This window comes from Ranitomeya variabilis, chromosome 2 (assembly GCF_051348905.1).
Source record: "Ranitomeya variabilis isolate aRanVar5 chromosome 2, aRanVar5.hap1, whole genome shotgun sequence".
NCBI classification, from domain to species: domain Eukaryota; kingdom Metazoa; phylum Chordata; class Amphibia; order Anura; family Dendrobatidae; genus Ranitomeya; species Ranitomeya variabilis.
Genome location: NC_135233.1, coordinates 633,702,251 through 633,719,383, shown reverse-complemented (window position 1 = coordinate 633,719,383; position 17,133 = coordinate 633,702,251). Strand labels below are relative to the sequence as shown.

General features: G+C 41.4%; 1 protein-coding gene across 1 annotated transcript in view; it reads right to left on the bottom strand.

Annotated features, from left to right (window-relative positions):
* Positions 1-17,133, bottom strand: part of CNKSR3 (CNKSR family member 3) — a 176,070-nt gene that overhangs the window by 9,890 nt on the left and 149,047 nt on the right. The window contains exons 9-11 of the mRNA XM_077289082.1: positions 16,533-16,679; positions 14,711-14,835; positions 13,920-14,116 (exon numbers count right to left, since the gene is read on the bottom strand). Coding sequence (XP_077145197.1) covers positions 13,920-14,116; positions 14,711-14,835; positions 16,533-16,679 — 469 coding nt within the window. The remainder of the gene's footprint in view (positions 1-13,919; positions 14,117-14,710; positions 14,836-16,532; positions 16,680-17,133) is intronic.

The following is a 17,133-nucleotide window of genomic DNA, read 5'->3' as shown; positions in this document are numbered from 1 at the left end:
AATGGAGACGCTACAGGTATCGGAAAATGACGCAATTTTTTTTTTTTTTTTTTTTTTTTTAGCAAAGTTTGGAATTTTTTTTCACCACTTAGAAAAAAGAGAACCTAGTCATGTTAGGTGTCTATGAACTCGTACTGACCTGGAGAATCATAATGGCAGGTCAGTTTTAGCATTTAGCGAACCTAGCAAAAAGCCAAACAAAAAACAAGTGTGGGATTGCACTTTCTTTGCAATTTCACTGCACTTGGAATTTTTTTTCCTGTTTTCAAGTACAGGACATGGTAAAACCAATTGCGTCGTTCAAAAGTACAATTTGTCCCACAAAAAATAAGCCCTTACATGGCCATATTGACGGAAAAATAAAAAAGTTATGGATCTGGGAAGGAGGGGAGCGAAAAACGAAAACGGGAAAAAAATTCCGGTCATTAAGGGGTTAATAATTGGTGGGGACCCCATGTCATTTTTTTGGGGGGTTACTCCTTGTTATTAACCAGCAAAGGCTAAGTAGACAGCTGTGAGCTGATATTAATAGCCTGAGAAGCTCCATGTTTATTACCCTCTTCCCAGACATCATTGCCCAGCTGTCGGCCTTCCCTTAAGTCCGGCGTCACACTAGCGAGTTTTACGGATGTATGAGAGGCGCAGAAAATATGCATTGCACACGGTACAATGATTCTCTATGTCCCAGCTCCTATCTGCCATATTTTACTGATCCGTATTTTACGGTCTTGTACGGGTGTAGAAAATCGCAGCATGCTGCGTTTGTAAGCGTATTGCGCAAAAAATCCACCAATGAAAGTCTATGGGGGTGAGAAAAATACGGATTACACATGGACCAACAGTGTGACTTGTGAGAAATACGCACCGGTGTTCTATCGAAAAGCCGGTAATTCAGTGCGGTGTACAGTAAAATCACACTGACAGACTAGAATAGAATAGATAAAATAAATGTCTACACATAGTATAGGGATATATATATATATATATATCAGTGAGACACATAATATATATATATACTGTATCTCTCTCTCTCTCTCTATATATATATATATATATATATATATATATATATATATATATATATATATATATATAGCATTGTGATTACTCGCTAATCCCACCCCCTGCACAGTAGCTCCGCCCCCCACATCACCACACATAATCCCGCCCCCCTACCCCATTACCACACAATCCCGCCCCCCCACCACATTAGCACACACAATCCCGCCCCCCCACCACATTACCACAGAATCCTGCCCCCATCACATTACCACACACAGTCCCGCCCCCCACCACATTACCACACATAATCCCGCCCCTCACCACATTACCACACATAATCCCGCCCCCCTACCCCATTACCACACAATCCCGCCCCCCCACCACATTAGCACACACAATCCCGCCCCCCCACCACATTACCACAGAATCCTGCCCCCACCAATTACCACACAATCCCGCCCCCCACCACATTACCACACATAATCCCGCCCCCCACATCACCACACACAATCCCGCCCCCCCACCACATAACCACACATCCCGCCCCCCCACATCACCACACACAATCCCGCCCCCCACCACATTACCACACATAATCCCGCCCCCCACCACATTACCACACATAATCCCGCCCCCCCCACCACATTACCACACATAATCCCGCCCCCACCACATCACCACACATAATCCCGCCCCCCCACCACATTACCACACATAATCCCGCCCCCTACCACATTCCCACACATAATCCCACCCCTCCCACATTACCACACATAATCCCACCCCCACATTACCACACATAATCCCGCCCCCCCACATTACCACACGAGGCTCCATCCCCACACATTACCACACGAGGCACCATCCCCATACATTACCACACGAGGCTCCGTCCCCACACATTACCATACGAGGCTCCGTCCTCACACATTACCACACGAGGCTCCGTCCCCACACATTACCATACGAGGCTCCGTCCTCACATTACCACATGAGGCTCTGTCCCCACACATTACCATACGAGGCTCCGTCCCCACACATTACCACACGAGGCTCTGTCCCCACACATTACCACACGAATCCAGTTTGCTTTTGATTTTACACTGTGAATAAAATGTATTAGTATTATTCTGATTTTTAATTATTGTTATTGTTATCAACTTCATTTTAAGTTAATTTACCACCTGCGTAAGCGCTATTGAATGTTGTCATTATTTACTTTAGTTTAATCACTAGCAGCGTTAATTGGATAGCAATGAGCATGAGGAGCATTAGCTGGCTGGAAACAGCTAATATATATATATATATATATATATATATATATATATATATATATATTTATTTATATTTCATACAGCGCTAGATATGAGAAAAGCCGGTAATTCAATTGCCGGCTTTTGCTATCTCCTTCCCAAACCCGACATGATATGAGACATGGTTTACATACAGTAAACCATTTCATATCCCTTTTTTTTTGCATATTCCTCACTACTAACGTTAGTAGTGTGTGTGTGCAAACTTTGGTGGCTCTAGCTGTTAAAATAAAGGGTTAAATCGCAGAAAAAACTGGCGTGGGCTCCTGCGCAATTTTCTCCGCCAGAGTGGGAAAGCCAGTGACTGAGGGCAGATATTAATAGCCTAGGGAGGTACCATGGTTATAGGACCCCCCAAGGCTAAAAACATCTGTCCCCAGCCACCCCAGAAAAAGCACATCTGTAAGATGTGCCTATTCTGGCACTTAGCCTCTCTCTTCCCACTCCCCTGTAGCAGTGGGATATGGGGTAATAAAGGGTTAATGCCACCTTGCTATTGTAAGGTGACATTATGCCGGGTTAATAATGGAGAGGTGTCAATAAGACACCTATCCATTATTAATCCAATAGTAGTAAATGGTTAATAAAACACACACACATTAGGAAAAAAGTATTTTATTGAAATAAAGACACATGGTGTTGTAATAGTTTATTATACTCTTAATCCAAATGACGACCCTCGTTCTGTAAAAAAGGAAAAATAAAAAAACAACCATATCCCATACCTTTCCGGCGCTCAGTCACGTCCCACGATGTAATCCATCTGAAGGGGTTAAATAATTTTACAGCCAGGAGCCTGCTAATGCAGCTGTGCTCCTGGCTGTAAAATCTGGGGAATGAATGGAAAGCAGGGGAACATAGCTACCTAGACTTGCGGTGCTGCGCCCCCTGCTGGCATAAACTCATATGAACTCGAGCATGAGAAAATATTCAGAAAAATTCCCACGCTCGAGTTCATATGAGTTTATGCCAGCAGGGGGCACAGCACTGCAAGTCTAGGTAGCTACATTCCCCTGCGTACCATTCATTCCCCAGATTTTACAGCCAGGAGCACAGCTGCATTAGCAGGCTCCTGGCTGTAAAATTATTTAAACCCTTCAGATGGATTTACATCGTGGGACGTGACTGAGCGCCGGAAAGGTATGGGATATGGTTGTTTTTTTATTTTTCCTTTTTTACAGAACGAGGGTTGTCATTTGGATTAAGAGTATAATAAACTATTACAACACCATGTGTCTTTATTTCAATAAAATACTTTTTTCCTAATGTGTGTGTGTTTTATTAACCATTTACTACTATTGGATTAATAATGGATAGGTGTCTTATTGACACCTCTCCATTATTAACCCGGCATAATGTCACCTTACAATAGCAATATTTAACCCTTTATTTTAACAGCTAGAGCCATCAAAGTTTGCACACACACAATACTAACATTAGTAGTGAGGAATATGCAAAAAAAAAAGGGATATGAAATGGTTTACTGTATGTAAACCATGTCTCATATCCTGTCGGTTTCGGGAAGGAGATAGCAAAAGCCGGCAATTGAATTACCGGCATTTAGGATATCTAGCGCTGTATGAAATATAAATATATATATATATATATATATATATATATATATATATATACTAGATTGTGGCCCGATTCTAACGCATCGGGTATTCTAGAATATGCATGTCCCCGTAGTATATGGACAATGATGATTCCAGAATTCGCGGCAGACTGTGCCCGTCGCTGATTGGTCGAGGCAACCTTTATGACATCATCGTCGCCATGGCAACCATTATGACATCTACGTCGATACTGTGCCCGTCGCTGATTGGTCGAGGCCTGGCGGCCTCGACCAATCAGAGACGTGGGATTTCCATTATGACATCATCGTCGCCATGCTGTGCCTGTCTCTGATTGGTCGAGGCCTGGCGGCCTCGACCAATCAGAGACGCGGGATTTCCAGGACAGACAGACAGAAAGACAGACAGACAGACAGAAAGACAGACAGACAGACAGACAGACGGAAAAACCCTTAGACAAATATATATATACTAGACTGTGGCCCGATTCTAATGCATCGGGTATTCTAGAATATGCATGTCCCCGTAGTATGTGATTCGCGGCAGACTGTGCCCGTCGCTGATTGGTCGAGGCAACCTTTATGACATCATCGTCGCCATGGCAACCATTATGACATCATCGTCGCCATGCTGTGCCCATCTCTGATTGGTCGAGGCCGCCCGACAAACCGTCGACCACTCCATATAAGGTATGGTCTACAAACCGCCGACCACTCCATATAAGGTATGGTCTACAAACCGCCGACCACTCCATATAAGGTATGGTCTACAAACCGCCGACCACTCCATATAAGGTATGGTCTACAAACCGCCGACCACTCCATATAAGGTATCCTGTTTGTAGACCATACCTTATATGGAGTGATTTCCAGGACAGACAGACAGACAGACAGACAGACAGACAGACAGACAGACAGACGGAAAAACCCTTAGACAATTATATATATAGATATATATATATATATATATTATATATATATACATACACAGTTAGGTCCATATATATTTGGACACAGACATTTTTCTAATTTTGGTTATAGACATTACCACAATGAATTTTAAACAAAACAATTCCGATGCAGTTGAAGTTCAGACTTTCAGCTTTCATTTGGGGGTATCCACATTAAAATTGGATGAAGGGTTTAGGAGTTTCAACTCCTTAACATGTGCCTCCCTGTTTTTAAAGGGACCAAAAGTAATTGGACAGATTCAATAATTTTAAATAAAATGTTCATTTCTAGTACTTGGTTGAAAACCCTTTGTTGGCAATGACTGCCTGAAGTCTTGAACTCATGGACATCACCAGACGCTGTGTTTCCTCCTTTTTGATGCTCTGCCAGGCCTTCACTGCGGTGGTTTTCAGTTGCTGTTTGTTTGTGGGCCTTTCTGTCTGAAGTTTAGTCTTTAACAAGTGAAATGCTGCTCAATTGGGTTGAGATCAGGTGACTGACTTGGCCATTCAAGAATATTCCACTTCTTTGCTTTAATAAACTCCTGGGTTGCTTTGGCTTTATGTTTTGGGTCATTGTCCATCTGTAGTATGAAGCGACGACCAATCAGTTTGGCTGCTTTTGGCTGGATCTGAGCACACAGTATGGCTCTGAATACCTCAGAATTCATTCGGCTGCTTCTGTCCTGTGTCACATCATCAATAAACACTAGTGACCCAGTGCCACTGGCAGCCATGCATGCCCAAGCCATCACACTGCCTCCACCGTGTTTTACAGATGATGTGGTATGCTTTGGATCATGAGCTGCACCACGCCTTCGCCATACTTTTCTCTTTCCATCATTCTGGTAGAGGTTGATCTTGGTTTCATCTGTCCAAAGAATGTTCTTCCAGAACTGTGCTGGCTTTTTTAGTTGTTTTTTTTTTAGCAAAGTCCAGTCTAGCCTTTTTATTCTTGATGCTTATGAGTGGCTTGCACCGTGCAGTGAACCCTCTGTATTTACTTACTTTACTGTATTCTCTTCATGGTAGATTTGGATATTGATACGTCTACCTCCTGGAGAGTGTTGGTCACTTGGTTGGCTGTTGTGAAGGGTTTCTCTTCACCATGGAGATTATTCTGCGATCATCCCCCACTGTTGTCTTACGTGGGCGCTCAGGTCTTTTTGCATTGATGAGTTCACCAGTGCTTTCTTTCTTTCTCAGGATGCACCAAACTGTTGATTTTGCCACTCCTAATATTGTAGCAATTTCTCGGATGTTTTTTTTTTCTGTTTTCGCAGCTTAAGGATGGCTTCGATCACCTGCATGGAGAGCTCCTTTGACCGCATGTTTACTTCACAGCAAAACCTTCCAAATGCAAGCACCACACCTCAAATCAACTCCAGGCCTTTTGTCTGCTTAACTGAGAATGATATGACGAAGGGATTGCCCACACCTGTCCATGAAATAGCCTTGGAGTCAATTGTCCAATTACTTTTGGTCCCTTTAAAAACAGGGTGGCACTTGTTAAAGAGCTGAAACTCCTAAACCCTTCATCCAATTTTAATGTGGATACCCTCAAATGAAAGCTGAAAGTCTGAACTTCAACTGCATCTGAATTGTTTTGCTTAAAATTCATTGTGGTAATGTCTATAACCAAAATTAGAAAAATGTAGTCTCTGTCCAAATATATATGGACCTAACTGTATATATATATACAGGTCCTTCTCAAAAAATTAGCATATAGTGTTAAATTTCATTATTTACCATAATGTAATGATTACAATTAAACTTTCATATATTATAGATTCATTATCCACCAACTGAAATTTGTCAGGTCTTTTATTGTTTTATCCCCTTAAGCCCCGAGGGTGGTTTGCACGTTAATGACCAGGCCAATTTTTACAATTCTGACCACTGTCCCTTTATGAGGTTATAACTCTGGAACGCTTCAACGGATCTTGGCGATTCTGACATTGTTTTCTCGTGACATATTGTACTTCATGTTAGTGGTAAAATTTCTTCGATATAACTTGCGTTTATTTGTGAAAAAAACGAATATTTGGCGAAAATTTGGAAAATTTCGCAATTTTCCAACTTTAAATTTTTATGCCCTTAAATCACAGACATATGTCACACAAAATACTTAATAAATAACATTTTCCACATGTCTACTTTACATCAGCACAATTTTGGAACCAAAATTTTTTTTTGTGACGGAGTTATAAGGGTTAAAAGTTGACCAGCAATTTCTCATTTTTACAACACCATTTTTTTTTAGGGACCACATCTCATTTGAAGTCATTTTGACGGGTCTATATGATAGAAAATACCCAAGTGTGACACCATTCTAAAAACTGCACCCCTCAAGGTACTCAAAACCACTTTCAAAAAGTTTATTAACCCTTCAGGTGTTTCACAGGAATTTTTGGAATGTTTAAATAAAAATGAACATTTAACTTTTTTTCACACAAAATTTATTTCAGCTCCAATTTGTTTTATTTTACCAAGGGTAACAGGAGAAAATAGACCCCAAAAGTTGTTGTACAATTTGTCCTGAGTACGCTGATACCCCATATGTGGGGGTAAACCACAGTTTGGGCGCATGGCAGAGCTTGGAAGCAAAGGAGCGCCATTTGACTTTTCAATGCAAAATTGACTGGAATTGAGATGGGACGCCATGTTGCATTTGGAGAGCCCCTGATGTGCCTAAACATTGAAACCCCTAACAAGTGACACCATTTTGGAAAGTAGACCCCCTAAGGAACTTATCTAGATGTGTGGTGAGCACTTTGACCCAACAAGTGCTTTACAGAAGTTTATAATGCAGAGCCGTAAAAATAAAAAATCATATTTTTTCACAAAAATGATCTTTTCACCCCCAATTTTTTATTTTCCCAAGGGTGAGAGAAGAAATTGGACCCCAAAAATTGTTGTGCAATTTGTCCTGAGTACACTGATACCCCATATGTGGGTGTAAACCATTGTTTGGGCGCAGGGCAGAGCTCAGAAGGGAAGGAGCGCCATTTGACTTTTCAATGCAAAATTGACTGGAATTGAGATGGGACGCCATGTTGCGTTTGGAGAGCCCCTAATGTGCCTAAACATTGAAACCCCCCACGAGTGACACCATTTTGGAAAGTAGACCCCCTAAGGAACTTATCTAGATGTGTGGTGAGCACTTTGACCCAACAAGTGCTTTACAGAAGTTTATAATGCAGAGCCGTAAAAATAAAAAATCATATTTTTTCACAAAAATGATCTTTTCACCCCCATTTTTTTATTTCCCCAAGGGTAAGAGAAGAAATTAGACCACAAAAGTTGTTGTGCAATTTGTCCTGAGTACGACGATACCCCATATGTGGGTGTAAACCATTGTTTGGGCGCATAGCAGAGCTCAGAAGGGAAGAAGCGCTATTTTACTTTTCAATGCAAAATTGACTGGAATTAAGATGGGATGCCATGTTGCGTTTGGAGAGCCCCTGATGTGCCTAAACATTAAACCCCCCCACAAGTGACACCATTTTGGAAAGTAGACCCCCTAAGGAACTTATCTAGATGTGTTTTGAGAGCTTTGAACCCCCAAGTGTTTCACTACAGTTTATAACGCAGAGCCGTGAAAATAAAAATTATTTTTTTTTTTCACAAAAATGATTTTTTAGCCCCCAGTTTTGTATTTTCACAAGGGTATCAGGATAAATTGGACCCCAAAAGTTGTTGTCCAATTTGTCTGGAGTACGCTGATACCCCATTTGTGGGGGGGACCACTGTTTGGGCGCATGACAGAGCTCGGAAGGGAAGGAGCGCCATTTGGAATGCAGACTTAAATGGATTGGTCTGCAGGCGTCACGTTGCATTTGCAGAGCCCCTGATGTACCCAAACAGTACAAACCCCCCACAAGTGACCCCATATTGGAAACTAGACCCCCCAAGGAACTTATCTAGATGTGTTGTGAGAACTTTGAACCCCCAAGTGTTTCACTACAGTTTATAACGCAGAGCCGTGAAAATATATATATTTTTTTTTCACAAAAATGAAATTTAGCCCCCAGTTTTGTATTTTCACAAGGGTATCAGGATAAATTGGACCCTAAAAGTTGTTGTCCAATTTGTCCTGAGTACGCTGATACCCCCTATGTGGGGGGGAACCACTGTTTGGGCGCATGACAGAGCTCGGAAGGGAAGGAGCGCCATTTGGAATGCAGACTTAAATGGATTGGTCTGCAGGCGTCACGTTGCATTTGCAGAGCCCCTGATGTACCCAAACAGTACAAACCCCCCACAAGTGACCCCATATTGGAAACTAGACCCCCCAAGGAACTTATCTAGATGTGTTGTGAGAACTTTGAACCCCCAAGTGTTTCACTACAGTTTATAACGCAGAGCCGTGAAAATAATTTTTTTTTTTTTTTCACAAAAATGAAATTTAGCCCCCAGTTTTGTATTTTCACAAGGGTATCAGGATAAATTGGACCCTAAAAGTTGTTGTCCAATTTGTCCTGAGTACGCTGAAACCCCCTATGTGGGGGGGAACCACTGTTTGGGCGCATGACAGAGCTCGGAAGGGAAGGAGCGCCATTTGGAATGCAGACTTAAATGGATTGGTCTGCAGGCGTCACGTTGCATTTGCAGAGCCCCTGATGTACCCAAACAGTACAAACCCCCCACAAGTGACCCCATATTGGAAACTAGACCCCCCAAGGAACTTATCTAGATGTGTTGTGAGAACTTTGAACCCCCAAGTGTTTCACTACAGTTTACAACGCAGAGCCGTGAAAATAAAACATTTTTTTTCCCACAAAAATGATTTTTAGCCCCCCAAATTTTTATTTTCCCAAGGATAACAAGAGAACTTGGACCCCAGAAGTTGTTGTTCAATTTGTCCCTAGTACGCTGATACCCCATATGTTGGGGTAAACCCCTGTTTGGGCGCACGGGAGAGCTCGGAAGGGAAAGAGCACTGTTTTACTTTTTCAACGCAGAATTGGCTGGAATTGAGATTGGACGCCATGTCGCGTTTGGAGAGCCCCTGATATGCCTGAACAGTGGAAACTCCCCAATTCTACCTGAAACCCTACCCCTAACCTCACCCCTAACCGTTTACTGAACATTTTCTGACAGTCATAAGTGCCACGTATATAAGTGCCACGTATTTAAGAGCCACGTATTTAAGTGCCACGTATTTAAGTGCCACGTATTTCAGTGCCACGATATTTCAGTGCCACGTATTTCAGTGCCACGTATTTCAGTGCCACGTATTTCAGGCACTGAAAAATACGTGGCACGTAAATACTTCAGTGCCACGATATTTCAGTGCCACGATATTTCAGTGCAACGATATTTCAGTGCCACGTATTTCAGTGCCACGTATTTCAGGCACTGAAAAATACGTGGCACGTAAATACGTGGCACGTAAATACGTGGCACGTAAATACGTGGCACGTAAATACGTGGCACTGAAATACGTGGCACTTAAATACGTGGCACTTAAATACGTGGCACTTAAATACGTGGCCACTGAAATATCGTGGCACTTATATACGTATATACGTATATAAACGTATATTTCAGTGCCACGTATTTCAGTGCCACGTATTTCAGGTTAGGGGTAGGGTTAGGGGTAGGGTTAGGGTTTTTTGTTTTTTTCTTGTTTTCTTGTGTTTTTCTATAAAAACGCATGCGTTTTACCGCGTTTACATGCATTTTTTCACACATGCGGTTTTTTTAAAAAACGCATGCAGATAAAAACGCAAGTGTGAAACCACACTAAAAGACGCTTTTTATAGCAAAAAAGTTTTTGCGTCTCCACATTTTGAGACCTATAATTTTTCCACATTTTGGTCCACAGAGTCATGTGAGGTCTTGTTTTTTGCGGGACGAGTTGACGTTTTTATTGGTAACATTTTCGGACACGTGACCATTTTTTATCACTTTTTATTCCGATTTTTGTGAGGCAGAATAACCAAAAACCAGCTATTCATGAATTTCTTTTGGGAGAGGCGTTTATACCGTTTTGCGCTTGGTAAAATTGATAAAGCAGTTTTATTCGTCGGGTCAGTACGATTACAGCGATATCTCATTTATATCATTTTTTTATGTTTTGACGCTTTTATACGAAAAAAACTATTTTATAGAAAAAATAATTATTTTGGCATCGCTTTATTCTGAGGACTATAACTTTTTTATTTTTTTGCTGATGATGCTGTATGGCGGCTCGTTTTTTGCGGGACAAGATGACGTTTTCAGCGGTAACATGGTTATTTATATCCGTCTTTTTGATCGCGTGTTATTCCACTTTTTGTTCGGCGGTATGGTAATAAAGCGTTGTTTTTTGCCTCGTTTTTTTTTTTTTTTTCTTACGGTGTTTACTGAAGGGGTTAACTAGTGGGCCAGTTTTATAGGTTGGGTCGTTACGGACGCGGCGATACTAAATATGTGTACTTTTATTGTTTTTGTTTGGTTTTTTTAGATAAAGAAATGTATTTATGGGAATAATATTTTTTTTTTTATTATTATTTATTTAGGAATTTTTTTTTTTTTTTTTTACACATGTGGAAATTTTTTTTTTTACTTTTTTACTTTGTCCCAGGGGGGGACATCACAGATCGCAGATCTGATAGTGTGCACAGCACTCTATCAGATCCGCGATCATACTTTCATCGGAGCAGGCTGCAGCTTTCATCTGCAGCCTGCTCCGACCCGGAAGTGCTCCCTGCAGGACCCGGATACAGCCCCTCGGCCATTTTGGATCCGGGGCCTGCAGGGAGAAGACGTTCGGTACGAGGTAAGTACATCACCTTGTACCGATCGTCTCAGGGAAGCACGCAGGGAGCCCCCTTCCCTGCGCGATGCTTCCCTGTACCGCCGGTACACCGCGATCATGTTTGATCGCGGTGTGCTGGGGGTTAATGTGCCGGGGGCGGTCCGTGACCGCTCCTGGCACATAGTGCCGGATGTCAGCTGCGATATGCAGCCGACACCCGGCCGCGATCGGCCGCGCTCCCCCCGTGAGCGCGGCCGATCGCGTATGACGTACTATCCCGTCACCGGGAATTAAGGCCCACCCCACCTCGACGGTATAGTACGTCATACGGGATTAAGGGGTTAATACTGATGATTTTGGCATACAACTCCTGATAACCCAAAAAACCTGTCTCAATAAATTAGCATATTTCACCCGTCCAATCAAATAAAAGTGTTTTTTAATAACAAACCAAAAAACCAACAAATAATAATGTTCAGTTATGCACTCAATACTTGGTCGGGAATCCTTTGGCAGAAATGACTGCTTCAATGCGGCGTGGCATGGAGGCAATCAGCCTGTGACACTGCTGAGATGTTATGGAGGCCCAGGATGCTTCAATAGCGGCCTTAAGCTCATCCAGAGTGTTGGGTCTTGCGTCTCTCAACTTTCTCTTCACAATATCCCACAGATTCTCTATGGGGTTCAGGTCAGGAGAGTTGGCAGGCCAATTGAGCACAGTAATACCATGGACAGTAAACCATTTACCAGTGGTTTTGGCACTGTGAGCAGGTGCCAGGTCGTGCTGAAAAATGAAATCTTCATCTCCATAAAGCATTTCAGCCGATGGAAGCATGAAGTGCTCCAAAATCTCCTGATAGCTAGCTGCATTGACCCTGCCCTTGATGAAACACAGTGGACCAACACCAGCAGCTGACATGGCACCCCACACCATCACTGACTGTGGGTACTTGACACTGGACTTCAGGCATTTTGGCATTTCCTTCTCCCCAGTCTTCCTCCAGACTCTGGCACCTTGATTTCCGAATGACATGCAAAATTTGCTTTCATCAGAAAAAAGTACTTGGGACCACTTAGCAACAGTCCAGTGCTGCTTCTCTGTAGCCCAGGTCAGGCGCTTCTGCCGCTGTTTATGGTTCAAAAGTGGCTTTACCTGGGGAATGCGGCACCTGTAGCCCATTTCCTGCACACGCCTGTGCACGGTGGCTCTGGATGTTTCCACACCAGACTCAGTCCACTGCTTCCTCAGCAATCTTCCTCAGGGTCCGGTCACCTCTTCTCGTTGTACAGCGTTTTCTGCCACATTTTTTCCTTCCAACAGACTTACCATTGAGGTGCCTTGATACAGCACTCTGGGAACAGCCTATTTGTTGAGAAATTTCTTTCTGGGTCTTACCCTCTTGCTTGAGGGTGTCAATGATGGCCTTCTTGACATCTGTCAGGTCGCTAGTCTTACCCATGATGGGGGTTTTGAGTAATGAACCAGGCAGGGAGTTTTTAAAAGCCTCAGGTATCTTTTGCATGTGTTTAGAGTTAATTAGTTGATTCAGAAGATTAGGGTAATAGGTCGTTTAGAGAACCTTTTCTTGATATGCTAATTTATTGAGACAGGTTTTTTGGGTTATCAGGAGTTGTATGCCAAAATCATCAGTATTAAAACAATAAAAGACCTGACAAATTTCAGTTGGTGGATAATGAATCTATAATATATGAAAGTTTAATTGTAATCATTACATTATGGTAAATAATGAAATTTAACACTATATGCTAATTTTTTGAGAAGGACCTGTATACTGTATATATGTTTTCAGGAATATTTGATCCCATGGATCCATTGTATGTCCGTTTTGCAAGCCGGCGAGAAAATCTCGCTGTATGTATGCCATACGGATTACATACGGAGGCTTACATGCGCAAAATACGCTGCCACACCCTGCCTACGGATGACATTCGGATCACTATTTTGGGAACATTTCTGCGTATTAAGCATGTAAAATACAGACCGTATTTCCCTACGCTGAGTGTAACCCCGGCCTAACTGGTAAAGAAAAATATGGGAGACCCATGCCATTTTTAAAATTCTATCTATATATCTATTCTATTCTGATGGTTCGGGTTGTGAATATACTGTACTCGGCTGATGAAATGTCAGGTTTCCTATGAGATGTTTGAGTAAAAATTGCATTTCACAAGCACCGTCTGTGTGCTGTGTGTTTTTTTTTTAATCGGATTGCCCTTGTCTGTTTTAAATTCAGATGAGTATTAGCCCTTAATAATATTCCCACGTAATAGGAAAGAGCAGTATAATTAATGAGCATAGTATAGTTCAAACTCACCATACATTGGAGTTTTGTCTCTTAGTTTAGTAGGTTGGACGTGCACTTCAATCGGATATGTGGGCAGCTGATCTGAGTCTGCAATAGTAAACCTCCTTCGGCTTTCCTGATCAAGGAAAGAGTTTGGAGATTCAGAACCTTTTGTTCGCGGATGTGAATCTCTGTAACCACTGTAACTAAAACTCATTTTGTCATCTCTAAAAATAGAAGAAAACATGATTTATTATATAAAATACAAATGATATTGCTTAAGCTATTTTTATTTAGAGTAAAACGTACTAAACTGTTTATTGTATAAAGCCAATTTCCCCTCCCTTTGTAAGCCTCGGATTAATTCTTCCAACCACAGATTTAGATTTGGAGCAGTCATTAAACAACTGGACACCTGATCACTTGTGCAGGGTTAAGACCCCTGAAATAAATTTTACTTCATGTTTTGTGAGACTTAAAGAGTATTTCTACAGTTTCATGTGAAAACCTTGGTCATAAAACAATGAAAAAACAAATCATGCTGTTTTCCATCAAACGCAACATAATTTAATATTTTTTTGTTGAAGGGAATTTAGGTCAACACTAACTACATCAGTAATAGAGCAAGTCTGCCATCCTTGGGAACTAAAAAAAATAGTAATGAATGCCGATTTGACAATAATCATGTTGACAGCAGAAATACAATGTAAAATCACCAGGTCCCATGTTTAAAAGGCAAAAAAACACAAATTGAAATACCATCCAATACTGTGTACATGTACAATTTATATTAACCTTATGAATTATTACTTTATACTTACCTTGGGGAGTAAGGAACTCTTGGTGGTGGCGGAATGTAAAGATCAAGAATTGCTGGCTTCTCTTTCTTCAATGAGTTATCCAATGTGCTTTCTGGAGACTGTGTTGTAGTGGGTGGTGGGCTTGTCTACAAGTACCAGAAAGAAATACATACCGTAATTCTAAATAAGTGTGTTAGAGATGACAGGTAGTGCATGAAAGAGAACTGCAATGAAGAGCTGAAGCTTTTGTTTGATGCTATGATTATGATGCAGATATTCCAGTGGCCAATACTTGTGACATCAAGCTCAATGCAACGGTTAACTCTAGTTTCCACTGGACTCCATTGTGCAACAATTTGTCAAAATGTATAGTGATTTCTTTATTATTACGATTGCCCTTTATTTTATTGTTATTAAAATTGTGCGGGTCTAGTGAAATAAAATCTTGTCAAATGTGCTAATATTATACAGTATCTAAATTATAAGAGATTAAACCTTAGTACTGTTTTTCACAGCTGTCATATCTTGTATTGCAGCTAGTCTTACACCTTAGACAGCTGTTCAGCCAGCAGCTATTCCTCCAGACCCCCTCCAAACACACGCATTCTGAATCTTGCTGAATGTGCATGTGGAAAGAAAGAAGTATGTTCAAATCAAACATGCACGCTCCTTCTTTCACCTGACATCTGTTGTTGGGACACCCCCATACGCGTTAGGTTCTGTACACACAATGTGAGAGCCCTCTGCAGACTTATGCATTCCCAACCTGTACTGCAAAGTGGTCTTTTGCATATGAAAAAGCAGCTGTGAAACTAAACTCATTTCACCCTGTCAGTGGACTCCTAAATGAAGTCCTCTGGATATATTTCACGACGACACTAGAAACTTTTCTCCGCACATAAGTTAATATGTGTGGTTCATATGCTGCATGAGCTGTGCCAAAGGTGGTCAGCCAATCCAGCCGTTATCGGCATCAGTGAGTGTTTATTGACCACTTTTAGTCCAGTTACTTGCTGTTTGTTAATCAATTTTCCTTTATTTCTAAAATGGATGCTTTTTTCTAACCTCATAAAACCTGATTTACTTAAAGCAAACCTGTCAGCGGGATTTTGCTAGGTAAATTACAGACAATGTCAGGTTGGCAATGTTAAACTGATTAATATGATACCTGGGTGAAGAAATCTGTCTTGTGGTTCTTGTGTAATCAGTTAATGAGATACTCATACTCTGGGGTGGAACTGTAGGCAGAGTCTTATCTTCCTGCTCTAAGCCAGAGAAACCAAGGAAAGACCTGCTCACAGGCCGCTCAGAAGCACAAACAGTCTCTATGATAAACATTCTCGTGCTTCGGAGAGGGCCTGTGGGCAAAGATTTCCTTGGTTTCTCTGGCTTAGCGCAGGAAGATAAGACTGTGCCTACAGTCCCACCCCAGAGCACGGGCATCTCATTATCTGAAAAGTACTAACACTGATTACAAGAGAACCACAAGATGGATTTCTTCACCCCAGCTAACATTTTAATCAGTTTAATACTGCCAACATGACAATGCATGTAGTTTATTTAGCAAAAACCTGCTTGCAGGTTTGCTTTAACTTATTTGGTGTTTCAAATAGTTATTTTATAAAAAAGATCAATTAGAGTCAGTGGAAATTGATTTGCAGGGACCAGTGTATTGACCATGTCCATAATGTAGGAGCCTTGAGAACCACCTTTTACATGACATCTGAGGTCCGTTTTTTGGTTCGCTTGTAAGTGGTACAGATTACAGATGTGATCAATAGACTGGGTCCCGTGAATCGATTCGCACAAACTCTATAAGTAGTAATTAGTTTATACTGCGCACCTGCACAAGAGGTGGTCTCCATCTCAGGTTTTTCAAAGGGGCAGGAGTGAAATTGAAAGTTCCTGTTGGTCTCTTTTTCAATAGCAGAGTAACTTCACCAGAATTCTCCCTCAGTCTTGCTACTAGATTCCTTAGTTGCCATCCAACCTTGAAAAGAAGAAAATGAAACATGTTTTACTACAAGCTTAATGTGATATAGAATACAGTTTTGAAGGTAACCGAACAAAGACAAGAAAATATGCAAATTTCCTAATGAGTATCACATTTTTTCCTTCGAAAGAGAATAAGAAATAAAGAAATACGTTGTTTAAATAAATGTGATATTAATAAACAAATTCTTCTGCTAATGAGTGTAAAATGCTGCCCTCTAACTACGACAATGCAACTTCCTAAGTCAAGTTAAATGGTGCTTTTCCATTAGCCATATGCTATAAAATTGACAATCTTCCTGGATCATCGGTTAGCCAGTTCCAACTCTCTAATTCTAGGTCATCAGTTCAGTAGGACCCGGACAGATTTATCTTGGCCACAGAACCAGATGTGATCTCCTTTTAGTGGCGAGAATAAGGCCCTTTGGTATCTGTTAAGGTACCAAGAAAAG